Source organism: Phyllostomus hastatus, unplaced genomic scaffold (genome assembly GCF_019186645.2).
Source record: "Phyllostomus hastatus isolate PE091 unplaced genomic scaffold, TTU_PhHast_1.1 phas_scaffold_216, whole genome shotgun sequence".
Taxonomy (NCBI): Eukaryota; Metazoa; Chordata; class Mammalia; order Chiroptera; family Phyllostomidae; genus Phyllostomus; species Phyllostomus hastatus.
In genome coordinates, this window is record NW_025334018.1 from 19011888 (window position 1) to 19039779 (window position 27892).

At 48.7% G+C, this 27892-nt stretch overlaps 1 protein-coding gene across 4 annotated transcripts; it reads right to left on the minus strand.

Annotated features, from left to right (window-relative positions):
- Positions 1–1018: 1018 nt before the first annotated feature.
- Positions 1019–27881, minus strand: RNPC3 (RNA binding region (RNP1, RRM) containing 3). Of its 4 annotated transcripts, XR_006783181.1 has the most exons (16): positions 27588–27880; positions 25687–25734; positions 21424–21542; positions 20452–20535; positions 19948–20059; positions 18860–18928; positions 17627–17766; positions 14712–14837; positions 13485–13639; positions 10929–11090; positions 9822–9916; positions 9667–9725; positions 7630–7762; positions 6856–6927; positions 5927–5992; positions 1019–1638 (listed from the first exon to the last, which is right to left on the minus strand). XR_006783181.1 is itself a non-coding variant. In XM_045816971.1 (15 exons), exons 1-14 carry the CDS (start codon positions 27777–27779, stop codon positions 6868–6870), a joined length of 1551 nt encoding a protein of 516 aa, XP_045672927.1. In that variant the 5' UTR covers positions 27780–27881; the 3' UTR covers positions 4300–4499; positions 6856–6867. The 4 variants fall into 4 exon arrangements, 3 of the variants coding, with proteins under 3 accessions (XP_045672927.1, XP_045672925.1, XP_045672926.1); XM_045816971.1 differs by lacking the exons at positions 1019–1638; positions 5927–5992 and adding an exon at positions 4300–4499 and having other exon boundaries at positions 13488–13639; positions 27588–27881; XM_045816969.1 differs by lacking the exons at positions 1019–1638; positions 5927–5992 and adding an exon at positions 4300–4499.
- Between the last annotated feature and the right edge of the window lie 11 nt (positions 27882–27892).

The window sequence follows — 27892 nt, forward strand, 5'->3', positions numbered from 1 at the left end:
ATTATTTAATATCCAGGAATTTGAAAGATTTTTTCAAAATTTCTGTTACTGATATGCAGTTTGATTCAGGCAAGGTCAAAGAATATACTTTGCATGATTTGTTCTGTTTAACGGTCTTATTTGTCTTCCAAATGGTTGGTGGTTGTTTAGTTCCTGGGTTAGGGGAGGAAGAAAAATCTTACTTATTTATCCATAGGACAGGCACATATAGTTTAAATACAGACACACAGTATACTGTGATCGTAAAGTTTCATATAGGTCGATTTAAAATGTCTAAAAATGCTCCTCTGGGGGGGGCAATAATAAAAAAAAATAGCTGAGAAACTGGTTTGGAGGTGTTCCACCATATTGTTTTATTTTCGTTTTGGTTGTATATTTGTCACATAGAAAAACATAATTATAAAAAAAAAAGACTCCACGTCTCAAGACCCAGATTTAAGAGATGTTAACACTTTGTCAAAATTCTCTTCAAATATCTTTTTGAAGGAAAAACACAAGCAGGGCGCCCCCACCCCCGCCCCCGCGTCCTTCCCTCCCGCCTCCGCCCCCCCGCAGCGCGCCGCATCTCGGTGCACGGGCCACGGTACTTCTGTACGCTCTCCGGCCCTGGAGCGTTTCCTGCGATACAGTCACCTGGGGCCCAGATCTTCTTCTTGGATTTTTGACTTTTCAAAGACCCCGGTACATTAGCTACTATGGAAATGGTGTCCCGGTGCTATGCCATTATTTTAAAGTTAACATTCCCTCTTGCGTGGTCAAATGCCCTCCTTCTCACTTCTGACACCCAGTTTTGATAGACACAAGCCCGCAGAGCGTTTGTCCGTTACCCACAGGCGCTCTAAAGCCTGACCTCCTGCCTCTCCCCAGGGCGTTCCGGTTTGGCGTGCTGGAGGCCCAGGGCCTCTCTTTCCCGCCGCTGTGTCCACACTGGCGCGGGGGGGGGAGGGGAGGTGCAGGTGTTTGTCCGAGACCCCCCCCCCGCCCCCGCCCGTCCTGCGAGCGCCATTCCCGTTCCGCAGCGCGCTGCTGCGCGGGTCCGCAGCTTAGGTCCGCGGGGCAGGGACTGCTTTCCCCCTAAAATCATCAGTTCCCTCTCTCGTGTGTCTGATACACTGGGCAGCTCTCACGTCCACGGAACTGTCCTACCGACAGCACTAGTTTTGTTCCATAGGCGTTAGGTAAGGAAATTACATGTGATGAAATGCCTTTTGACTTGAAGTTTATGAAAAACCTCCACTGCTCAGTGGGAAGCATTTTCCCATATGGCAGTAAGGAGCGAATGGTGACTGCAGCTGAGCGTGCAGTACAGGCCTTTTGCGCCTGAGGTGCCTGCGAGCTACCCTTCTCCCTCCCTTTCTGGGAAGCCTTGGTGTCTCGGCATACGGTTCCGAAGGAGTCTCCTTCGCACAGCAGACACTTTGCAAGTCATCTCAGACAGCCACCTGAGCGCTGCCGCCCTGGGTTTGATGGCTGCCCCGCCGGGGTTCCGCTGAGCCATCCACATTACTAACGGGGGGGCAGGGCTGTGGCCAGGGTGAGGCGAGGGGCACTGGCGTTGTCCTGAGCGCGTCCCCTGAAGGGAAACACTCTAGATGTCTCACTCGCTTCGTACTCACCCCAGCCCTGGAGAAGGCACAACTGGAGAAGAGCGATAAGGCAGTAATAACTTATATACTACACACTGTGTCCGTTCTGACTGCCCCACCGACCAGCCTTCGCCCGTTTCTCGCCCCCCCCCCGCCCCGTGCTTCCCTGCGCCCCGGAGCACAGCAAGACTGAAAACAGGCCAGTGAATAACCCTGCAGCGGCCCCTAAGTGTTCAAGTGCAAGGGAGAGTCACACGTCTCTCGCTTTAGATGAAAAGCTAGAAAAGGTTCAGCTTAGTGAAGGCGGCATCTCAAAAGCCAAGCTAGGCCTCTTGCACCGGACAGCCAAGTTGCGGGTGCAAAGGACAAGCTCTTGGAGGGAACGAGAAGGACCCCTCACAAACGATAAGACAGTGCGCCAGCCTTAGGGCTGGAGAGAGGCTCTGTGGTCTGCACAGGAGACCAGACCAGCCGCGACCCTCTGCCAAGCCGAAGCCTAACCCAGAGCAAGGCCCTGGCTCTCGTCCATCCTGGGAAGGCTGGGAGAGGGGAGGAGGCTGCGGAGGAAGAGCCTGAAGCCGGCAGAGGCTGGGCTATGAGGGTTGAGGCGAGAAGCTGTCTCCCCAACATCAAAGTGCAAGTGGATCGAAAGTGCCAAAGCAGAAGCAGCGGCCGGCTGCCCAGAAGGCCCAGCGCAGAGAACCGGTGGGGGCGGCCGCCCTAAATGGCAGGCTTCAGCGCAAATGGAGCAGCCTGACATGGGAAGAAGATGCCATCTAGGACTCCACGGCTGGAGGGAAGCCACTGTCCGGCTTCCAGGCGTCCGAGGACAGGCTGACTCTCGTCAGGGGCTGATGCAGCTGGCGACGGTGAGCTGAGGCCAGTGCTCACTCCCTGTCCCCAAACCCAAGGGCCCTTAGGGACTGTGCTGAACCCGCCCTGCCTGGGCTCTGCAAACGGAGCAGCAGCACATGTGTTTACAAGAAAGTCTACTGAATAGTGTAAGCCCACTGTTAGGACCTACTGCTCAGTAAAGATGATTTTCAAGTTATTATTGCTCATTAATAATGCACCTGGTCACCCCAGAGGGCTGATGGAGATGTCCAAAGAAATTTATGTCGTTTTCATTTCTGCTAAGGATCAAGGAGTGATTTTGACTTTCAAGTCTTATTACTTCAGAAATACATTTCGTAAAGCTCTAGCTGCCACAGACAGCGAGTGACTCCTGAGGTGGAGCAGGGCCAGTGCCTTGAAAACCTCCCGGGAAGGACTCACCACTCTAGATGCCGTTAAGAACATCGGTGCTGCATGAAAAGAGGTGAGAACATGAACATTAACGGGAGTTCCGAAGAGCTGACACCAGCCCTGACGGAGGACCCTGATGGGTAAGGACTTCAGGGGAGGCAGTGACTGCTGCTGCGGCAGGGATCTAGAGGACTGGAACTAGAAGAGGAGCCTGAAGATAAAACTTTTTAACAGATGAGGAGAGGCTCCTTATGGATGAGCAAAGACAGTGGTTTCCTGAGATGGAGTCTACTCCTGGTGAGGACTGTTGAGAAGACAACCAAAGATTTAAAATATAACATATGCTGAGTTTAAAAAGCAGCATCAGTTTGAAAGGAAAGTCTCCGAAGGTTGTAGAAACCTTCTACCGTGGCTGAAAATGCTGTCAAACAGCATCACGTGCTACAAAGAAACCGACCTGAAAGGAAGAGTCCGCCGGTGCAGCTGACCTCACTGCCGTCCTGTTTTAAGGAGCTGCCAGCAGCCCGCAGCAGCCAGCACCCTGCAAGGTCAGTGGCCAGCACCCTGCAAAGTCAGCAGCCAGCACCCTGCAAAGTCAGCAGCCAGCACCCTGCAAGGTCAGTGGCCAGCACCCTGCAAAGTCAGCAGTCAGCACCCTGCAAGGTCAGTGGCCAGCACCCTGCAAAGTCAGCAGCCAGCACCCTGCAAGGTCAGTGGCCAGCACCCTGCAAAGTCAGCAGCCAGCACCCTGCAAGGTCAGTGGCCATCGGGACAGAGGCAAGGCCTGCCGCCCACAAGCGAACTGACTTGCTGGAGGCTCAAATGATGGTAGCATCTTTCAGCAATAGAGCATTTTTAAGTTAAGGTATGCACATTGCTTTTGTTGGCTGTCACGCTATCACACACCAATGGACTACCGTGCCGTACAGACGTAACTTTGAGCCGCACTGGGAACTCAACGGAATGTGTGTGACTAGCCTTACTGTGGTGCTCTGGGCCCAGCTGGCGGCATCTGTGAGCTCTGCCTGTATGAAAAGGTCCCCTGCTTACATACAGTGGAACTAATTTCACTGCGGGAAGAGAAAATTTTATATGGGGACATCTGCACCTTCTGAGTGGTATTCCGATAGATTGTGAGGGCACAAAAATCAAAGACGAAATTAGGGCAACAATACAAATTTCCTTAACTGGGAAAAATCCCCCACTACTAAAAACAAACAAACAAATAAAACCCAGAACAGAACAAAACAAAAACAGAACCAAACTTCTAAAAGAATGAATAGAAATAAGATAACTTAAAAATTTTTCAAGTAAGTACATTGGTACAGAGATAAAAATTTAAAAAGGGCATTATTTGTAATGTGAAAGTAAAATTTAAATTTAATGTAAAATTACTGTAATAAATTTATATAATTATCAAATTATACTCTCCTAGCAGTATAAAACGCATTAAAAATTAAGCACATCATTTTATTGGAAAGAAAATAATTTATTATATATGAGGCTGATTAAAATGCACATAATACATCTCCAATAAACTAATTGAAGTGAATATTGGCTTAATTTTTAAATACACTTTAAAAGTGGTTACGCACAGTTCCATAGCCCAGCTGGTCCGTTTCTCCTCAAAGGTGGAAACACAGGAGAGACACGGAATTCAAAAGGAACCTAAAATAGCATAAAAGTTCATTAAAAATAATCGTGACTATAAAAAAGTGAGTTTCAAAATAACCAAAAGCTAAAATATTTATATTTAGAAAATTAGTGAATCATGTCAGCATTAAATTTTATTTGTCAAAAAAAGAGCTCAACACAGAAACTGATTTACAACATTAAAAAAATGCATATTTAACTTCCCCATCAAAAAAATAATAGGAATTTCAATATTTATATTTTGTACTCTTAGGGAAAGAAAGCTACTAACAGATCATTTGAATTGTTTTCACAGCACTGATGAAAGCAGGATTTGTAAATGTAGAGACACCAACCTTATTTTCCCACTTACAAAAGGTTGGATGGCTAGGTTGAATTAGGCACCAAACCATTTTCATCTCACAAATTAGTATCCAAACTGGTCAGTCCTTACAACTACACGGAGGCAACCTTGTCAGATTAGATTCTTCGTCCCATTCCCAGAGATTCCGACCTATTTGTCCTAGGACAGAGTTCAGGAATCTTTGTCTAAAAACCCTTCGTCCGTGGTTCTCAGCCAGTGTCTGTCGCAGACCAGATCAGTAAGTCGGAACTCTGGGGGAGGGACCCAGGCTCCAGTATATTTTTTTTAGCGTATCTTTTTGTTTTACATTCCAGTCAGTATTTTTAAAAAGCTTCCCAGGTCATTTGGATGGGCAGCCGAGCCTGAGAACCAGCTCTGGGTGGTTCCGGCCGTGAACCAGCCTGGAAACCAGTGTCCTCCCGTTGTACCCACCGGGAACACCTCTTTTCATTTAGTGTGCTACCCTGGGCCACGGCTGTCTTCCACCTCCGCTACTCTTTTCTTCTCCCTTTGCTTTGCTTTGCTTTGGTTTAGAAAAAGAAAGAGGAAAAAATACTTCTGCTGCTATTTATCTCAACGGAGATTTCCATCATCACACCTCCTGTGCGAAGTCTGCCACTCTTATGTGGAATTTACACAGGAATCCAGTTGTTCTACTGCAAGTATTTGCCATTTTTAAAGGGAAAAAAAACTCCTTTCCCCAGCCAAATCTTACAACATGTTCTACAGAATTTCTAAACCAGACATGTCATGAAACAGAATACATGGGATACTGAATTCGGTCTAGAAAATACATAAACGAAGAAAAAGACTAAATTCTGTATCAAAGTAAATGCACACATTCTACAAGTAAACGAACTGACCTGATTCACTAACTTTCCCTGCAAAAAAATATGTAAGCTAAAGGAGAGAATAGAAAATTTAGCAACAAATCTAAAAAACCCATACAAGATTTGTTTCATCAGCACTGATATTCAGCAATATTTCTTTGAAACTGTAAAAAAATTGCTGCTTCATCTGGACCAGCGGGTGGGTGGAAGGGACAAAAAAAACATTTAGGAGAAACAAAAACCGGGAAGCGCTGCCCCCAAAAGGATACGCGAAAGGATACACTCGGTTACACTGTGTGCGCCAGAGCTGCGGCAGCATGTGCGCAGGGACGCGTCTAAGGGAGAACAGCAGACGGCAGTTTAATTTCTTCTCCTTTTCCACATTGGATTCACAAATAAATGCTTTTTAAAGTACACACGGAAAATGGCTTATTTGTAACTGTTTCACTAAGGAATCTGTAGGTCTTCTGACTAAACTAATATCGATTGTTTAAAACAAAATTCAAATAGTCAAGTTATCTCACAAAAGGAATAAAGATTAAGCAAGATCTTCTCCAAGTTATATCATTTTCTCAGCTTAACACCGGTAACTTTGACCCATTTACTTCATGTTCTTCCAGTATACCCAGGCAGAAAGATTTTAAATAGAAAACAGAAAGTATGTATTTTCATTTGCCTTTCCTAAATCAGTCAGTGTAACACAACTTTAAAGTTGGGAATGCTTACAAGACAAAAGACTCCAGTCCACAGAAAACACGTATATATTTCTTTGAAGTGTTCGGTGAGCAATGAGTAATGCAGATTCCCAGGCCCCGCCGAGGGTGACCCAGCTGTCCTGGCGCGGCTGAAGCGCCACAGGAAAACGTGGAGGGCGGCGCCCGCAGGCCCTCGCCCCGGGCCTGCCGGACCAGAGTCTCAGGGGGGGTGGGGGGACCTGGCGGTCTGACTCACTCCCTGTGCAAAAGCCACTCTCCAAAGGTGACTGTCACATACAGACGGGCTTTCTTCTGTGGTTACAGCTTTGAAGTTTAATGGGAATTAACTGCATGGACAGACAGACAGAGACAGACAGAAGGATCTGACCGATCCTTGAAAAATCTTAGGAGACACTTGAATTATTCCTCCATTAGGGTTTTATTCTTCCTAACTTTCAGCTTAAACAAGTCTTCCCCTTTTATTAGTTTATATCCATACTTACCTGTACCAATCCTTAACACTTTCTTTTTCCTTCTTTAGAATCTTGTTTTGGTCTAGCGGATCGAGCAAATTGCTAATATTTAAGCATTAAGGATTTCTTCACAACATGAAAGTAATCTTTTCTAAAGAATTATCAAGAACTCTCTAATTTAGGGTAGGAGTACAGTTTTTGAATTTACCTTTTTAATTTATTTTTCTACTCTCAGATATTTGTCAAATATTTCTTTATCTACCTGCTGTCCCTGATTTGGGAGAGAAGCAAAAAATTTACCTTTTTTCTCCAGCTGATACATTTTACACCCAGACCTTTGCTCCTCCCTCTATCCTGCTGGTTTCTAGTCTGCAAACTACATTAACTGCTAGCAGTGGGGTGCTTAATAAATCGTAAATTGTGGTTACTCAAATTCTCAAATACAAATATGAATTACAATATGCTAAACTATAAAATAAGACTACAATGAACCACATCTTTCTTTAATGATTCGGAACGTATTTCTGGATTATGCAGTCTCAGGACTGCCATGAAGACCTTGTTCTGAGCTACATAAGTGAAACGTTTAGACTTGGCCAAATCTAATCACCTCACGCTGCTGAGATCCCTTTATTTTTCAAGGAAAATCGAAATAACACTCCCCTGACTCAGCTAAGCACGTCTGTAACTGTCTCAAGTTAGAATGCCAGCTGTGGACTTTTCCTATGGATACTAAAAATCCGTTTCAGTTACACCCTTCTCCTAGAAAGTACAGTCTTTCGGACAGACTGACGTGAAGGATACAACCACCATCGGTTTTCCGAAAAGGACGTATCCATTCGCTTCCTTCAAGGCCTTAGCTGCGGCCTTCTCGTCGGGCAGCCCGACGAACGCCTGCCCCTTCATGCGGCCCTCCTTCATCAGCCGAATGTCGAACCTGGGGGGAGTCGGGGGGGGGGTTTGATCCAAAGAAGGTCAGACGATTCTGGTGACGTGGATGGAACTGTGTTGAACAATGTACAATTTTGGTATTTCGGAGAGAAACACAGCTATACAATCGAACCCATGAATCACTCAAGCTTTCCAAGACTGTATTTTGCATTCAGTTCTAAAACTGATTCTATAAGTACGTAATATAAGTTAGAGGATGCACTTACACCTATCTTTTTAGCTGTTTTACATGTATTTGCGATTTAAGAATTTTATTACTAGCAACAGTAAAAGCAAATTTCTTAAGTGTTTATTTCGTATCTCTCTTCTAAAAAGTTTCGTGCAGCCAGTTCAATACCACCCACTCAAGGGGCAATAACGACTACGCGCCGGGAAGGGGAGGGCTGACGGGGACCAGAGGAGAGCCGCGGGCCTCCAGCGCGGAGGGCGTCACTCCTCACGGGGTCAGAGCCCAGGTCTCACGAGGGACAGGTTCCCGGTCCCACGTGCAGCTGGGGTCAGAGATGCAGACTCAGCCCAGACCTTTGCACTCCCGCTGCAGTGCCCCGCTGTGCCACAGGGGGTCAGTTTTCAGCATGTCTGGGACAAAGCTGTATTCACACCTCCTCAGAAAAATCAGGCTGTAACTTGTAACTAAAGTATTGCTTGCCATTTGGATAGTCTACAGGACTAGGCTAAAGCATTTTATAAAGCATAAAAAATGCAGTAAAAATTTTAAAAATTCACTTAACTAGTCCTGTGTGAAACAATTAATTTATCATTCTGTTGTGTTTTGCTTTCCCAATATAGAATTTTTCCCCATCAAAATCTAATTATGGGCAACACTAGAAGTAGAGGAAAAGAATGTGTATACACATTTGTATATATTTAGGTACACTAAAATATCTATTTTTCTTATAATCACATTCAAAGGCGGCAACAAGAGGAAGGCCCAGGGTTTTGTGCGGCCAGCAGAATCGAACTTGGCATCCTGGTAAGAAGCGGCGTCTCCCCTAATGGGTGTAATGGAGAACTGTAAGACCTGCGCGTCCCTGCCCGAAAAGACGCGGGCCGGACAAGACTGTAGCAGAACTGCTTGCACAGGGAGTTTCAAACAAAACTAACCAGTTGTGAGTCCCTCCTCCCTCTTACCTTCACTGAAAAGTCTCTCCCTTCCCCTTTCTCCCTCCTTCTAATTACGTGGCGAAGGGTCTTGCATAGGTAGGAGTTACTATGGAATCTCAAAGAATAACATTCTAACTCCAAACATTAGCTTCTGTATCATTACCAGTCAGAGCCTTCTCTCCCTCTCATGGTAACACTGGGAGCCCTGTTTAACGCAGTGCTCATGAAGCTCACCGCCAGGGGGAGACTCTAACCAAGTTGCCTGGCTGCTGCTCTTACTGATGATGAGTCATCAGAACAGTGGGGTTCCCAGTGCGATCTCCCACCGATCTCGCACCAGCGGCTTCTGCACGGCCCCTGAGGTTTTTAGGGATGCACGTTCGTGGGCACTGCCTCAACCCACAAAACCGGGCTCTGGGGACGGGCCCAGAAAACTGTCTGCCCAGCTCTTCGGGTCATTTCCACGTGGGCTGGCACGTGGGACCTCTGTGGTAGCGGGGGTTTATGCTTAGGCTGTGGTGTGCAGTCTCACTTGGAATCAGCCGTGAATGAGTATCTGCATATGGATTGTTTATGTACTTTCCTGCTACAAAGGCGGAAGTGAGTTGTTGCGACAGGTACCGTAGGGCCTGCCAGGAAACTGAAATGTTAAATTTCTACTCTCTGCCCATTTTCAAGGAGGCTGCTGACTCCTGTTTGCAACCACAGGGAAAAAGCTGGGATAAACAAGGGGGTTGGTTCATAACCGATTAAGAAAAAAAAGCTGATAATATCACTGCCACTTACATTATTCGTTGTGTTTCTGATGAAAAGTCAACATATCTTCCAAAAATAAACTTAAGGTCCTAGAATTTCAACAAGAAAAAGAAACAAATAAGGAAGTCCAGCAAAAAAAATAAATAAAATAAAATAATAAAATTTATTTATAAATTTCAACCTACCTTTTCTTGAACATGTTTAGCTAAATTCTTTACATAAATTCTACAGTTTGGTTCACCAGGTTCATAACTTCTGAAAACCGAAAGCGTTTCCATTTCTTATTAAAAACAAAAAAAGGATATAAAGTTAAGATATTTTTGTCAATTTTTTAAAAAATCTAACATTCAAATACAACTGTTAAGACATAATAAGCATTATGAAAATGTTAAAACCATAAAAAATCAAAAGTAATGTTACTAATGGGATAAAAATACCTGTTAAAAATCTAAATTGATAAGAAGAAACAAAGTGTAAAATTTTCAGACATCTGAAAGAACTGAAATTTATCCAATAAGCTACTTAAAGCTCCTTTTAAGATGAGTTACTTTACTAAAAAGACTGAACCAAATTAATGTTACTTCAATTCCCACATCAGTAGGCACCAGCATATTTAAATGTAAGAGGGAATGAAGTCCTCACACATGATGTTGGAGTATTTCAGACAAACACAGCCCCCGAACCCCTATACTACTTCTCCTACTTAGTGTCAATACCCTGTTCCCGACAACGAGACGTTCTATGCAAAAATGCCCGGTAGAAACCTATTTCCCATTATTACAGGGAAAATTATAAGGTGTTCCATGTCAACCTAAAGCTCCTAAGTATCTTCCCAAAATGTATAAAAAACAGGAAAAAGTCTTTTGGAAGTAAGAAACTATCATGTTAAGATATAAAATCCTTAATACAGACTTCCGATCACCAAAGAGTCACAATTGTTGGTTTTAGACAAACAGGGGCTGTGCCTGAGTCTCAGGACAGCACTGGGCTGGACTAGCAACTGGGACGCGGATCCCCAGATCGCCTGCCACGGGCACTTGTTTACAATGTTGCAGAAAAGACTCAGGAAAAACCAACAGTGTTTCCAAATAGGAATTGGAGCCGCACTGACAGAGACTGTCCTCCCCATGACGTCTGGGCACTAAAATCGGACACTCGGCCACTAGAAACACCAGCTGAGGGATGACTGAACTCTGCCCACAGGCAAGGAGCGGGGAGAGTTGTGCAGTTTTGTCTCTGAAGGAGGGAGAAACGGGAAACGGAGTAAGTGTCTGTTTGCTTCACGAAATTACCGTCTCTGGAGATTCGGCCCTTCTCCAGCTCCCTCCTAGAAATGCACTCTGATGGCATCTCGTCCGAGTCTTCCTTACTCTCCTCTGCGACGTTCACGTTCGGTTGGGGGAAGATTTTCCCAAACCCTACACTGGACGCGTCCACCTCGGCGGCAGGCGAATCTACGAGTTGACATTGACAGCAGCCATTAAAACCCCTCCCGTCCCAACAGTCTGCGGGGCGTGCGGACTTGCACTGCGCGGGCTGGCAGAGTGACCGTTCCAGGGCCCACAGGCCGCGTGGTTCCCACCGAGACCCTTCGGCTCTGCCACTGTGACAGGAGACCGGCACAGACGGCAGCCAACAGCCCGCGGTTGCTTCGGGGTGCACTCTGGGGGCCTGGGACGTGGGGAGGAAATGAACTCGTGTTCTACACGCGCCACATATGGGGAGGGCAACAGTAGGTTCACGGCTCTTCCTGTGCAAGGACACACGCGGGTTGTGATTGTTACAGCAGCTCGATGACGTCAGGAGGCCGCAGTGCCCTGCACCCCTGCCTCTGCCCACCGCGTTTCATTTGCATGGAGCGTGAGGCACCGGAACTGCATCCAGTGACACATGTGGTTGGTGACGAAGAGGTGGAATGTGCGTTGGGGGCGGGATGATAACCAACATCTTGTTTAACCTGCCCACTACGAACTATTCATACCTGTGTGAAAACCTGCAATTCATCAGAGAACTACACAAGTATAAAAGGCATTCTGCTAATGGGATGTGGTCATTCGGGATTACTTATACAATGGGCATAAAGAGTTCATAGCACTACACCAGAATACCGTGAAACAACTGTCAACCTTCTCAAACACGACTGCTGGATGAACACCATAAAATCAGACATTCCTATTTGAAGACGCTAAAAAAAAAATCCATTGAACCTCTACCCCCAAAAAGAGAGGAAAAAAAGTCAATCCTGATCTTCATCATCCAGGAAGTCAAGAAAAAGAATTATTTGCATACCTAAGAAATTAGCCATTCGGTTAGGAAAACTAAAAACGTGGTGAATTTTTATCTCAGACGACAGCATTTAATGGTCTGACTACCAAAGCACGGATACCAGCCTCAGGAGCAGCCAGTCCGGCCTGGCAGAGGGAGGAGAGGAGGCCGAGCCCCCGTGCACTAGAAAGGTCCTGGCTGCACCCCCTACAAACAGACGGGCTCTCTGAAAAGCCCTGAGACAGAGCAGAGGACATGCTGCTCGGAAGAGCGTGCACGGGAACACAGGCCCCGCCCCCCGCCGTGGCCATAGGCACGGGGCCTCCAGACCCGGCTCCGGTCCCCTTCGAGGGCCCCGCTGACACCGACGCGGACGGACGGGAAGCCTGTCTCCCTGTCCCTACAGAGACACGCCCTTGGCTAAAAGAAGCTTTTACACACGCACAGAAGTGAGAGGAGAAGGAGTGGCGCAGGCAGCACAGAAGGAAGAATGCAGACGCTGAGACCACAGGAAGGGAGCTGGCCGCACCGGCCGCGGGAGCCGGGACTTGGAACCAGCGCCCACCGGGACCCGGCCTAGCTCACTAGCTCACGCCAGCGCTGCGGACCCCCGAGCAGAGACGTGCGTCCCCGCGTGTCCCGTGAGAGCAAAAGAGGGAAACCCCCTCAACTTCGGGGACCAACAGAGCACCAGCAGCTGAAGAGGGACGCAGCCACACCGCTGAGGACCGGACTAAAGAGCTACTCCCGCGGCACTTGAAACGCCAAAAGCGCGCAGTGACCACGTCTGACGGGGCTCGCACAGGGCGCGCTGTGCTCCCCCCAGGTGGCCCCTGCGTGGCCGACTGATGCTGTGCAGACAGAGCGAGGTGCGGAAGGGGCTCCCTGCACCCAACTGTTAACAGTGTTGTTTTCTGAGTAGTGGCATGGGGCGCAGTGGGGTGTGAAGTGCTGACTTTTAAAAATTTTACTTTACATGCCCTTGTTTCAATTATATTTTCTATAAACTTGTATTATTTCCAAAATGTAAATGAAAGATTTAAAGAACAAAGGAATGCCCTTATATTATCAAATTAGTGCCTAAAATAAGCAGGAAAAGTATCTCTGATTTCAATAAATTATCTTTAAACTTAAAACAGTATCTTGGTGAACAATCTCCCATGTTCAGACTTTTAGAAAGTTACATAAAATCTACAACTCACAAGATGGTCACAGCGCTGCTTTCTAACGGAAAACAGTAACAAAACCACTGATGCCGCACTTACCAAGCAGTACAGAAGTCAACTCGAGAACTTCTTCTATAACAATTTCAGTGTAAACATCAGCATGAGCTAGACTACATTTTGCCCTGGAGTTCGTCAGTAGCAAAATACACGTGACATTCTCATTGTTAACTGAGCACCAGTTTTAATTTCATAAAAAAGGCTCAAAATGGATAGTAGTCCCTGATATTGAGAAACACCTAATTGCATATTTTAAACAAATACCAAGACAGAAACATTACACACAAATTCTAATTCTAACGCAAACGCCAAGTGAGAAGAATGTCTACACGGCACATTAAAGACCTGGAACTTGCTTACCACGGTTCTGTTCTTCAGGGTGTTGTTGCTCCTTTTCTGAATCTTTCCTTAATGCAGCTGGCACGTCGGTGTTTATATGGAACTCGATCTTTTTGCTCCCCACCGGTGGGGGCTGGTCGAACACGTCCGACGGGGTCAGCGCCGGGTGCCCGCTGCTGCATGGGAACAACCAACACGGGGCGTTACTTTGTAACCGCGAGGAGGATCCCGACGGAAACATCACTTCCCCTCTGTGGTGAGTTTCGGAAGTCAGCACTGGAAGGCACTCACACTGCGGGCACTGCACAAAGAAAACCTTCCGTCTGGTGCCCCGATGCACCCGAGCACACGTGCTGCTGCCGGTACCATTCAGTCCCAGTTTCGATGGACAAGGAGACTGGGGAGAGGTTAAGAAACCGCATCAAGTCACTCAGTAAGTGACAGAGACAGTACCTGCGGACTATCGGTTCTGAACTGAAGGTTATTGGGCGGCATACAATACAAGCTCATTCTGCATTTAATAGAAACCTTTTCATGCAGTGTATTAATCTACTACATGATAAAGCTGTCCAACAGAGTGGCTAATGAATGCTTAAAATGTTGCTGTCCAAATTAAAATATGCCCTAAGGATAAAATATACTCCGGACTTTGTTAACATTGTACAAAAAAACGTAAAACATCAATAACATTTTATATTAATTACATGCTGAATAATATTTTATATATAATGGGTAAAATATATGTAATGGGCAAAACATATAATGGGTAAAATAAAATATATCATTAAAATTAATTTCACCGGTTTCTCCTTATTCTTTCATTGTAGCTATCAGAACATTTAATTTGGTTCACATTAGTTTATTTTCAACTGCTCAGGGCTCCTGTAGAGACTAAATGCATGAGACTGGTGCCAAGACAAACAGAGGCAGGAAAAATACTTAAGATGAAATAAAAACAAACAAGGATTAAAAATTCATTCCTTTAAAAATAGAAAAAGATAATTTTAAGAAGCTCCAGTCTCAATTCACGAAGTTACTTACAAATTCAAGGGAAATTTACATGGCAGAAAAGTTAAATGGCATTAAAATTGCAGTGAACAGCAATTTTGTGTGATTGAGATATGGAAGTCCATCAGACTCCACGGCGCACAGGCAAGCCAGGTTTCCGCCGTAACTGCTTAGACGACTTGAGTTAAGGGAGCGGACAAGTGAGCGCACCACCCCACCTCAGAGCCCGAACCGGATTACCTGTGTGGGGCAGGTGCCGGCGCACTCAACATGTCCTTGATTTTCCGCTTCTTCCTCACCTGGCGCTGCTTCATCGGCTTGGGTCTTTTGGGCTGAAGATTTGCTAATTCCGTTAGTTTGGCCATTCTGCATTGGGAAGGGGAAGCAAAAACACGTATTTCCTTATGTGGACGCATAACTAACTACTCACCACTGTTTCCATTCACCTTAAATTTGCATCTGGTTTAAAAATTACAAAATAATTCACATGCTATAAGAGTAATTCCTAAGCAATCAATTAAGATATACCACACCTAACAAAAGAATGGGTTCTAAATCTCCTTCCTGAACCTTCGTCTTAGTTTGAAAGAAGTGAGAACTTACTTAATTTATCTTTTAAGGATAAGTTTTATTATAAAACTGATTAGCTGCCCTCCAAAATGGCCCAAAAGGATGCAAACAGGTGAGCGGGATACGGTCATACAACCTGGGCAACCTCACTGTTCTTTCCTGGACGGCCATCCAAGGCCTTACAAACACGCTAAAAATATTGTGATTCGTATTCTAAGTATTAAAAGGAACCGGGAGTGAAGTGTTTTTATTTAGAAGTATTTGTAAATAATTGTTGCAAATCATTCTAGAACCAAGTAACTTACTTGAGAACCAAGTTTTCAAACAGGATACTCTGAAGCAGGTTATAAGTAACAACCACGGAGTGACAACTGATACATTGTACACAGTTTACCTCCACTACAAGCACTATTTAGAATAGCCCTCCTCCAGGCACCTTGTATCCTGTTCAGGGCCAGACACTTGTTTCCAGAGCAGAAGCTCCAAAACCCTTGCTGCCTCTCCGGAGTCACATGGTGCGATTTAAGAGCAAAGCAAGCATACAGACAATAAAATGCAAGGAAGGGGAACACCGTGGTTTGAACGAGACTGGTACCTTTTGTCCTATGCAAGGGAAAATGTAAGCACACGCTGCCCACTTAAAGCCTGAACCGCCATGGTTAACCAAAACCTCTAAGGGGAAATCCGGGCGTACAACACACACGCCTACATTCATCCACTGCTCATGTGAACTACACGCAGTCTCAACCACAGCACCAGGCTGACACGTGGTAGGCAGCACGTGTTTGCTGAATAAATAAATACCATCTTTTTTCCACATTTCCAGAAGATAACAGGGAAACAGAAACAAGAGATTGGTTCGTGCCAAGACTTGGTCCTTCTCAGGACTCTGTAAACATAAGGGCACAAAACAAACAAAAAAGGTTTGGGCCAGTCCACATGCGGCATTGGAGTTTACTGTCATTATTTTTATAAGAAAAGTAAACTTCACAGAGGATAATAACCCAGTGCAGCACACCATACTGTCCTCTCTGCAGTAACAGATTAACTTACGGTCTACAAGAACTGTGGGCCTCTCTGAAGGTCTCTACTCAAGACAGATGCGCCATGCACCCCTACTGTGCACTGTCAGCAGCGCCTACCCGTAGGTTTGAACCCTTTTCCTAGAAAGAGGATATACACTGAGCTGCTAATTAAGTGAAAGCTGACGCAATCATAGTAAAACTGCTGATTACTCGTCTGTGTCGCCCGGATTCCTGCGTGGGTTCTGACGCAGGCCACCCCCTACTCCCGTACCCGCCTTCTGCCCCCACCAGGCCCCCAGGCCAGGGACTGGGGAGCACAGCCCCAGGGCCAACCCCAGCGGCCCGGTTCTGGGACGGGGAGTGCTCCGGAGCACGGGCCTGCTCGCTCGTTTAGGGCTAGTCCCGGGCTGCTTCCCCCAGACGGGACTCTCTGGCCCTGGGAAGAAAATGTTGGTGATTCCTTTTCTGGGCCATGCGGTGGGTTACATAGCTGAACGTTATCACCAACCTACTGCTCTTCACCAGAATCTTGAATAACACACGTAGATCATCCTGAACACTAATTGAAAGATAATTCATTTGCAGTAGCCTTTTAATAGTTTTTTAAATGAAATCCTACAGAGCTGCTCTAGAGAACTTTCTGAGGTGAATGAAATCCAGGGGAGTAAGCTGGAAGGATATGACTGTAGCCCAGTATTCTTGTTCTTCTGTTTGCCGTGTTCCCCGTCCACACAGTCTCCACGGACGAAAGGCCGGTGAACGGCAACTCGCCGCCCCGAGGGAAGTTCAGGGTCAGGTTCCTGCGAGCCGCGCTCCTGACACTCCAGGGAGCCCCGGCCCAGACGCACCCTGTGCCACGCGTGTTCTGTGCAAACTGTCAACGCGCTGCCACCGACCTCTCGGGCGCCGGCACCTCCCGCCTGAACACACTTATGCAACACGCCCTTCTCTCCACCGGGGCCCGTCGCAGCGGCCTCGACCTTGGAAACACGAGGCGGCGGCGCTTCAGCACGACGCCTGGGGACCATCTCAAACGGCAACACCGCCAAAGCAACAGCACGGGGGGGCGGGGGGAGCACGTGGTACTGGACAGACCACGGAAAGGACCCCTGTTTCCAGAACGGGAGCTGAGACGGGAAGGCGGAGGCTCACCTGTCCTACCTCATCTTGGAAGGTGTGTGTCGGCCAACTCACACCGCCACCGTCCTGTGCCTGCCCGTGCCCTCCACAGACCGTGAAAACCATTGTTTGTGGAGTCACAAACAAATTTCAGTAAGTGAGCGAATCCACAGATAATGAGGGTCGATCGTACTTTATACTACCACAGCCATAAGTCGGAAAAATCACTCATAACCCAACAATGTTTCCGTAGGTCTTGACATCTAGTCTCAGATCCGAATCTATGGCCACCGCGCGCTCCGGGGGCTGGGACGCACACGCGCTAACGCCGAGTTACAGCGACCTCGGGCACAACTGGGCGAGCGAGCGCGAGCAGCTCTCCCGGGCAGGACAGCCCGTCCGGGCCCGGGCCCGGGCCCCGGCCGACCGCGAACCGCGCACCTCCGCCGGTCCTCCTCGTCGCCGCTCTCGTACTCCGACTCCACGCTGGACAGCTCCTCGTCCTCGGCCGGCAGCGGGGGCTCCTCGGGCCGCGGGGAGGCCGGCGGCAGGGGGGCGTGCAGCGCCACGTAGTCTTCGTACTGAACAAGGACGACAGAAAGGGCCCTGACGTTGGCGGGGCGGGGAGCCACTCCGCGGGGACGCAGGGTGCTCGTCTCCGCACCCCGGGGCGCTCTGTTGCACCCCCCAGTGGCGGCCGGCCGGCTGAGGTAACACGGCTTCTTCCCCGGGGCCCTGGACGGGGGACTCCCCCAGCGTCCCTGGCAGTTAGAGCGCGCCGCGGACCTGGACCTGGGTGCCAGCCGGGCGCACTGGCCTGCGGACCTTCCTTCCGCGCGTGATTCTCCCCCTTCTGGGTCTGCAGGCTGCCTGGCGGTGACCCCTCCAACCCGGGAGGCAGGCAGTGGGCCGGCTGAGGGCGCCCCCTAGTGGCTCGGCAGGGCAGGGCGCCATTCCGCCCGCCCTGGGAATGGGCTTCGCGTGAGCAGGAAATCCCTCTCTGTGCCAAGTGTCCGAGACCTGAGTTCGCCCGTTCCCGCAGCCGGCGTGTCGTCCCTCCTGCCCCGCTGCGTGGGGGCGCTGCGGTGGCCGCAGGGGCGGCTGGGGAGCTAAAGGTGCACGCTCAGAGAAGCAGCTGGCCCACGCACTTAACAGAAAGGGACACTTTCTACGTACACGGCAGCTGTCAGACCCTTCCTCGTGGGCACTACCCAAAAAGTACTATGGCAAATAACAACTAGAATTACTCAAGGGCAGACAAAGCCGATTACCTAGTAGCTGGTGAGTCTGCCCAGGAAAGTCTAATAACCATCAGCAACCTCCTTCTGCAACTGAAGCTGTACAGACAGGCAGCGAGAGCGGGGCGGCAGCGGGAAGTTAGAGCCTCGCGTCTCTCGCACGTGACCGTCTCACGGGGCGTGACCGTCTCACGGGGCGGCGCCCTGTCTGGGTGGGAGGGCCACACGCCCCGCGGGACCGGGTGCCGGTGCTCTGGATCCCTCCCCCCCGCCCGGGTCTGCAGTCCACTATTAGGCCATCACGTTAACGTCACACGTGCGCCTCCCTTTCAGGGCACATGACCAGTCACTGGAACAGCATTTGTGGGGTTCAGCCTCAATCACCCGCCTCTGGCGGAGGCATTTTGAGTCTTGAGAATTCTAAGAGCGTTCTTACCATGGGAGGTCGCGCGGTGATGGGTCCGAAAGGTGTGGGCAAATTCATTTTATTCATCAGGTGGAGCACCTTAAAGAGATGAAACATTTACAATCACTCAGAAAAATGATGATCCAGCTCACACAACTGTGCACTGAGAAACGCCCCGTCGCACTGCTGATCACGGTGGCGCGGCGGCCGGCGGCCTGCGCTCCCTCACTGCCCGGCCAGGACAGGGCCCCGGGGCCGCTCGGGAGACCGGCCTTCCCAAAATACCCGTCACCTCTGCAGGTACCACCCTCCTTAGTAAAATGTAAAGTCTTCTGAAATGTTATTTTCCCCTCGATTACCGTGGAATGAGTGAATAGAGAGAAGTAGAATAAGAAGATAAACATTATCTATATACACGTGCTGCACTTCAAAGGGCATCCTATCACAATCGACACTTCCTGGCACTGGCCAGGCGGCCCACTGTGTCTCTTCCTTTCAGAAGGAATCCCTGCATAAAGGTGTGTGCTGAAATACAGAGAATCACCCGAAATTATGTTTCCTGAACTGCCTTATGGTTACTAGTATCAATACTGAACATGATGGTCTGCTTATGCTGGAGTAATGAAAAGAGACAGAACGTTTGCGACCCTCCCCCAAATTCATACAGTAAATCCTGACCCCCGGTGTGCTGGTCAGGAGACAGGGGCCTCTGGGAAGTAATTAGGTCATGTGGCAGAGCCCAGGAGAGGGATTAGTGCCACTACGAGAGGGGCCCCTGAGGGCCCCCTCACCCCCTTCTGGCCGCGTGAGGACACAAAGCGGAAACTGCCCCTGCAGCCGGAAGAGGCCCCGCCCCCAGCCATGCTGGCCCCCGGCCTCGAACGCCCGGACTCCGGCCCTGCGAGAAAGGACTGCCCGTTCTCTGTGGGCCACCTGGTCTACGGCACTTGGTTATAGGAGCCGGAACTGACCGAGACGCCTTTAAAATACTGTGGGATCACCGCCGGTCGGAATTGGTCTAATTAATACCACATGAAACAGTAGGAGAATTAGCATGAAAACCAGCACAGCAAGGTGTACAAGCATGTGCCTGGAGAAGCTAGTTGTATCCCACTCACCTGGACATAGAACCTGGGCACGCTGGCCAGAGCGTTCACTATGTTTGCGAGGATTGTGCTGGACGGCGGCGGGTACATGTACTTGAGGCATGAATTTAGGGGAAAGGTCAGCCTAAAAAATATTAAAATGATCAAGTTTTACGGAGTGTCACGTCAACAGCTGGTTTCAGGTCATCTGATAACGGATCAAATCGCTCAAATGATTCGGTGCTCTAGACGCGCTTCGTGCGCAGAAGACCCAAACAAGGACATTTAAAGAGAACCTTGCCTTCTGACGCCATTAGAGAAAAACAAGGCACTTCTAATCAGGCCTCATCTTACAGCTCCGAATATTTTAACGGAAGCAAATTCAGTGACAAATTCTGATTGCTCAAAATGTTTAGTCAACAAATTAATAACACACACGACAAAATACCCCTTTAAACTTATATTAGCTGGGATGCGCGCACATAAACGCACCAGTGCAACAAACTGAAAGACAAACTACAGACAGCAAAGGCGCACCCGTGGCTCGGCGCGACTCCATTTTCCACAGTTAGACAACCACCTTCCTTCTTCTCTTTCTCTTCCTCCTCGGGGTCGTCAGACCTGGAACACACCAAAGTCCGAGCTCGTCTCACCTTTGGAAACAGGGCGAAAAACTGGGCGCAGAGAAAACACGTTCTTTCCACACTTGGCCTTAGGAAAACAGCGCCACAACAAATAACACGTCAAGCCTTTCCCAGGTGCATGCCAATGATAAGAAAGGACAAGAGAACCGACCTTAATTGAATGCCCCCCGCCCCACTGCAGACTCCGCACAGGGCACGCCGAGTTTCCACGTACTCTTCCTGCCACCCTCCGCAGGCGGTATGAGAGATCTCAGACCCTAAGGACCCCTGAGGGTCTCCACAATGGTACTTGAAAGGCTTTATGTGCACCTAAATCACCCAAAGGGCTTCTGGGGCCCTACCCCCCCAATCCCCACCCCCAATTTCTGATTCTGCAGGACTGGGCTGAGGCCCAAGAATCTGCAGCCCAGTCAACACCCTGGAGGATGCAGCTGGTCCAGGGACTACTAGTCTTTGCCAACCACTGTGGGTATAAAGCAAATTTGTAAAGGTTCTGTAACTACTGGGAGTTACAGTTGGGAACCAGTTTCCAAGCTTTGATTTCAAAGGCCGGGCCTAGTCGTGACACCCGCTCTCTGTGATATGGCAAAGACTTTATCCTGGTGAGCTTCCCCCCACTTCAAGTTCAATGCTTTTAACCCCATTGTCTTCCCACTTCGCATTAATTCCTAATATTAAATCAACCCCTAATGTACAACAGTAAACCAAAAATAAATACACTGTTTCAATATACTAGATTCAATTAGAGAGAGATTTGTTATTTATTGTTTCAAAGTATGTACTTGCTCGTCTGAAAACAATCCAATAGCAACACAACGGATCAAAAAACACTCTGAAATGTTAGGAAAGCCTAACATCTACTTACTTTTTCTTCTTCTCAGTGCCTGAAGAGGGACATGGGGAATGAACTTGATCTTGCTCTTTTGCAAATTCCACAACTAAAGTATGACCCAGAAGTTTCAGCTGGTGGAGTCTCGTCAATGCCTTCGGTTGGAATAAGAGAGTGGAAAAGCTGGTAACTGCACCAAAGAGTATCTGTCAGACACCATCTGCATTACACACGTTCGTTGTCAGGGCTGCCATGGCTTCCTGGGCTATCTCTCACCCACTCCTAACCTCAGGCTGCCGGGCCTGCACTGCTCACCAAGAGCTGCTTCCTACCACTTAGCAAAACTAAAATCAGGTTCAATTCACCTCTGCCTATTCCCAGGCAGCTGAAGGTGGTTAGAGAAACCATCTAAAGATGAACTGCTCGGTTTACGAGTCTCACTTTAAACTCACGACCACGACCACAAAGCTGGGGGTGGACCAGAACGAAGCCGCACAGCGACAAGTTGTAGGAGGACTCTTAGCCCATTTTTTCTGCCCATCTCTCTGCACCCCTCAGCCTCCCCATGCTCCTGCCCCTGCTCTTTCAGCCGAGGACCTTGCTTCCTGCCTGGAGAAAACGCAAGCGAGTGATGAGAACTTCTGAGTCTCACCCTAAACCCCATCTACCAGCATCTGCATCCACACATTCTACCTTCCAGCTGTTACCACGATACTAACTATCCACGTGCTTTGTCTTTCTCCAATGGCTTGACTTGGATGCTAAGTCCCGCCCCCTCCCACCCACTCAGGAGTCTCTCCTCTACTCTCTGCAACTGTCCGGGGCCATCCTCACCTCCACAGCTAATCCTCCGCCCTCCGTGGGATCGGCCACATCAGTGTATGCACGCTACGGTTGCCGCCACCCTGCTCCTTCCTTCAGCGGGCGACCCTATTTACCTCACTCCCCTGAAGAGTCGTCTAGACCAGGGTGTCAAACTCGTTTTCACTGGGGCCACATCAGCCTCCTGGTTGCCTTGAAAGGGCCGAAATAACTGTAGGACTGTATAAACAAACGTAACTGCTTAATGGTTAAGGAGCTGAAATTACATTCGGCCCTTGGAAGGCAACCTCCAGGCCGATGTGGCCCCCGGTGAAAGTGAGTTTGACCCCCTGCTCTAAGTCCTCCGTCGAAACCCCCTTCCCCCCACGCAGTCGCACACCCACTCCGCTCCGGCTCCGGCCTCAACCCGCCCGTCCACTGGTGCCGCTCCTCAGGGACGAGCACGGATGCTGCGCGCCAGCCCGTGGGCCGGTCGGCCCTCACTGCACTGCATCTAACACAGTTGGTCAGTTGGTCCCCACCACCCCCGCCCCATCACACACGTTTTCACTCGCTGCGTCAACGCCGCACCTCCCTGTACTCTCCTTCCTAGTTTCCCTCCACTGGTCCTACTCAATGTCTCTGGCTTGTGCCTTCTCACACTCTTAACACGAGCGCACCCCAGAACTCTGTCACTGGTCCTCTCCCTAACTTCTCGGTGACCTAAACCAGCACCTTGAACTTAAACACCATCTCCACAGTGAAGACTCCATCTGCAACTCCAGCGCAAACCTCTGTCCTGAAGCCCAGGAACGAACACCCGAACCGCTGGATGGCTGCCCCTGAGCTGTCGCCCAGCAGACGCCTGACAATCAAAACTTCCGAAACGGAACCAGCCATCTCCTGCCCTGTCCCCCAGAGGCCCTCCGCCGGGAGCCTTCCCCACTTCAGTCCCTGGAACTCCATTCCTCCACTTAGTCATGCCTAAAATCCTGGCGTCACCTTTAACACCTCTTTGAACATCGCATACTCAAGCATCGAGGAATCCTGCCGGCCTCTCCCTTCACCCTATATCCCCAGTCTAACCACTTCCCCCCTCTCCGCTGCTACAACCCTCCATCACCTCTGGACTGAATCCATCCTGTGAATCAATCCACGATAATCCTGTAACAGAGCTCCTTGTCTCTACTCTTCCCACCTGTCTCAGCACCACGGCCAAAGTGGTCCCTTTCAATACGTAAGTCGTGCTGTGTTACTGCTTCGCTCAAAACACCCCGGTGACTGCACTGGAATGTTTTTCTCAGAGTGAGCGCCCCGCCAGGGTCCCAACGGCACCCACGTGTATGACGCACGTTTCCTCTCTGGCCTCCGACCTGGGTGGCCTCCCCCATTCCGTCTGCTTCGGCCACAGGGTCCTGGCTGCCCCTCTGCCTGGAATGCCCTTCCCCAGACATGCCCAAGCCGGCTCCCTCCACCCCCTTCACCCTGCCGCCCGAACGTGACCCTGGCGTCACCCGGTGCGGCTCAGCCCCCCACCAGTGCTCCGGCCCTACTGCTTTCCTCTTCTTTTCACGGCATTTATCATCTTCTAACATGTTACACAATGTATGGTCCGCCGTCCCTCTGAGAACGTGATCCCCAGCGCGGGCGTAAAACTGCTGTTCACCGAGATACCCCAGGACCTAACACAGCATCCAGCACATGGCTGGCACCTAATACACTTTGGACAAATGGAACCGTAGGCCTTCACTGGGACGACAATTTTGTTCTACCATCTCTAAGTGTCTTTATTCGACTCCTCCATTATACAGAAACAGTTTTAAAATGTTTCAGTGATTTCCAAGCCCCTAAATCAACTTCTTCACGGTCGGCTGACCGTCCATCACCTGAAGCCCAGGCACGGAAGCTAAATGCTCACCTCTCCTCCTCTCAGAACGAACGTCACGCACGCCCTTCTTTTCAAGGAGGCAAGGTTTCCATTTTTAGTGTTGACTCCTTTCCCTGTCTCTCAGATACTTACCTTATGCTTAAACATTTCCCTCCCTTTTTTTAATCAACCAGTCAAAGGCACTCCACCTTAAAGACCCACCACTGCCCCCACCTTCTCCTTTCTGCTCTTTGCTGGGAACAGTCCCCAAAGACGCCGCCTGGCTCCCTGTCCTCTCCTCCCAGTGAATCCTGAGCCTAGCGCAATGTGGTTTTTACCACCACATTTCACTTACAATGTTTATGCTCTTATAGAAAAATACTCCTATATGTTAAAAAATATATATGGGAAAGTCTTCCGTAGCCCCACCCTCAGATAAAGATATGTACTAACAATTTGGTACAAGTTCTGCTACAGTTTTTTCTATGCATCAACTAACAGGCAGATGGGACAAAGTGGGTTAGCTCACCGCCCTTGCTGGCTAGTCTTCAGGCAACCACATGCCTTCATCTGGTTGAAGAAACTCCATTTCTGACCCTGCCTCAGCTCTAGAGCCGTATTTTAACTGTTTTAAAAATATCTCCGTGGACGTGGCCTGCTGACTCCTCTTTGATGCCTTCTCCACCTTTACAAACACCCCCTGAATCCCGCCCCTCCTGTCCGCCGACGCAACAACCCAGTGACTCCGTTCCAGCGTCTCACAGCCTTCCCTCTCCTTCAGCCTCTGCAGCATCCGCAGGGGTCACGAGACCTACGAGCTCAGCCTCTGCCAAGTTCACCCCTGCTTCTTCCTTTGCCTCTCCCCAGCTCACGCAGACCCTTCCTCTCGCCCGGGCCATTACTTCTCTCCTCTCGGCTTCCCGCCTGCTCGCCAGCTCGGTCTGCCTCCGACCGTGTCCCACCTCCAGCCGTCCCACCTCCAGCCCTCCGCAGGAACGCCACCAGATCTCTCTCGCAGGCCTGGCCACAGGATTGGCGGCTCCAAAGTATCAAGTGCCTTTGGAATGGCGGGAAACAAAATTCCATCCCTCCTTCCCAAATTTAGACTGAACCTCCACGGCAAGTCCTGTTTGCATTTCAGCCCAGGGCTACCGCTTCCCTTACAACTTCCCCGCCCCGCGTCTAAGGTCGGCTCCCTTTGCTTCCTTCTCGAAATCCAACTAATTGTTAAAAGCCTACATGAACCATCACTCCCATCGCCAACAGTTCCCCAGGAGTTAATATAACACACACAGGCCACGCTCCCTTTGATACTTAACACATCTTGCCTTGCAGCAGTTACAAAGTTATTGATCTTTGTATCCTTTAGAATTTATTTTTAAATACACGAGACTACAATTCAATGCTCAATTCAACTTTATTTCCAGTTAATCTACTATCCTTATGCCCAAGCGCTTCAAGCTTTGGGTTAAGATCTGCCAACTGACAAAGCAAAGGTAGCCTGTGGGGCAAAATCTTCAAATACAAACCCTTTCATTTTTAAAAACTGTAGTTTAACATTATGTTTTCTTCCTGAACCATGATTAAATAAAAAATCGGTGATAACTTTAATAGTAAAGAAAAAGTCATACCTTTACAGCTGCTTTTTCATTAGGAAAAGTAGCATAAGCTGTATGTTTCTGAAAAAGAATTAAGGTACAAATTATTTCCAATGTAATTTCAGTTTCTTATAAGGAAATCTGATATTTTACCACTTAACAGTATTTGACACATTCATGAAATCTTGGAAAAGGATGAGAGATCTGGATGATTTTAACTGGTTATTACTAACTTCATGACAGGGGTTTTGAATCTTTTCTTGATTGGACTTCTTTGAGACAAAAGCTATGCAGCCTTTTTTATATGCAGGTACGTGCACGCACAGCACATTTTACACATCCTTTCACCGAAAGTTTAAAAACTGCCACTAAGGCCCAGCTGGGTAGCCTGCTTGGTTAGAACATCATCCCGAGAGGTCAAGGTTGTGGGTTCGATCTCCAATCAAGGCACATACAAGAAACAGCCAGTGAATGCATATATAAGTGGAACAAGAAATCAATGTCTCTCTCTCTCTCTCCCTTCCCCTCTCTCCAAAATCAATACAAATAAAGATAAAAAAAAAAACTCTGCTACTATACACAGTAGACTACCCTTAACCATCCAAAAATATAGACTGTCTTCCATTTTGTAACACTTCTAAAGATCTTAAACTTTCCTCTACACAGCCAAATGCTGAGTTTAAAATGTTCAACAACAACAACAACAACAACAAAAAACATTCCTTGAGGGCATATTTCCTTTGGGCTTTTTCTTTGTAACAAGGATTCAGTGGGGGAAATCTGTTTTTAAATATAAGTTGTACATATTTTTAAAACCGTCAGAAAAGGAACTTAAGTCAAAAGTAAATGCATTGTTATGGCAAGGAAAAGTTCTTGTCAATACTTACTAAAGCATTTGAAGTTGCCTGACAACAGAGACAGACTCACAGGGAGCAGGAGGACAGCTAACCAGAGTGGGGAGAGTAGGGGGTGGAGGGGTCCAAGAAAAAAAAACGATTTATGGACACGGACAGCAGTGTGGTGACGGCAGGGCGGAAGAAGTATAAGGGGGCCAAATGGTATTGGAAAAAATACAATGAAAATTCAAAAAATAAAATTGCTTGAGTGATTATATCACAATTGTACTTTTGCCTAATTTGACCCAAGATGACCTAATTACGCGGACTTACACTGAATCACACAGAATATTTGAACTTGCTGGTTATATAGCAGGTCCTCGAATGATGTCATTTTGTTCAAAGTCCTTTCCTTATAAGGACTTTCCTTATATCAATCAGCCTTCGTAAAACTGCATTCCTCATACGTCATTTGGCTTACAGTTGCAGAACCTATCAACGACACTGAGGACTTGGCACCTGGACCAAAATCGGTAGTTTTTCAGTAAGTCCCTATCCCGACTGCCCGTTAGAATCACTGGAGGGACTTTAGAACCATTAATGTTTTGCCCTACGAAAACCCATCTTGCAGAAACTTAACAGCGCCTTTACTCTTGCAATGCAGACAGATCCATCTAAAGGTATAAAGGCAATCTTCAGGTACAAAAGAAATGAAATAGAAACAGTGTAACTAGTTTACTCAAAGTTACTGTCGTAGTCTCTGCTCTACTTGAATGCACGGTGTTAACACGGGCTTGTAAATGAAGAAAGATTTTTTTACAAGTCCATATTTCTGAGAATACGGAGTCTAAGAGGAACCCACCCCCACCCCAAATCCGAGTAGTTGAGAGATTCCCAAGCCGGTCGGAGAAGGGGACGTAACTAAGGCTCGCTCCGCTCTCGCGCCCCGCCTTTCTCCTGCGCCCCGTGGCTGAGCTGTCAGAAACCCCGGCGCCAGCCAGCGCCAACTTCCCTCCGCACCCAGCGCGGCGGGTGGGAAGGAGGGACGCCCCCGCCGCGCGAGCGCTCCTCCCGGGCTCGGCAGCCCAGCGCCCTTACCAGTCGCCCCTTATCGGACAGGACGCGCACGGACTGCGCCCCGAAATACTTGAGCAAGTCCTCTTTCTCCTCCGCGGTCAGCTCGGCTGGCAGGTGCCTCACGAGAAGGGTTCGGTCGCCCCGCGGCGGAGAGAGCGAAGCCGAGCTCTGGCATCCTCGGGACATCGGCAGCGGCTGCTCGGGGGCCGCCATGTGCCTGGGAGACGCAGCGACAGGGACGCCGAGCCCAGAAACTGCAGGGAAGGGCCGACTGGGATCCAGGAATGTGTTTCCGCCTCGCGCTAAGGATTCTGGTGACACGGAAA

What these genes read in the sequence shown, in the direction of transcription:
- RNPC3 (XM_045816969.1), bottom strand. Translation starts at nt 27,779, where the DNA reads ATGGCGGCCCCCGAGCAGCCGCTGCCGATGTCCCGAGGATGCCAGAGC. An exon ending in GGAGTCGCGCCGAGCCACGG is followed by an intron (nt 20,060 to 20,451) that starts GTGCGCCTTTGC and finishes AATATTTTTTAG; the next exon opens with GCTGACCTTTCCCCTAAATT. An exon ending in CCCTGAAGAACAGAACCGTG is followed by an intron (nt 11,091 to 13,484) that starts GTAAGCAAGTTC and finishes GTCAACTCGTAG; the next exon opens with ATTCGCCTGCCGCCGAGGTG.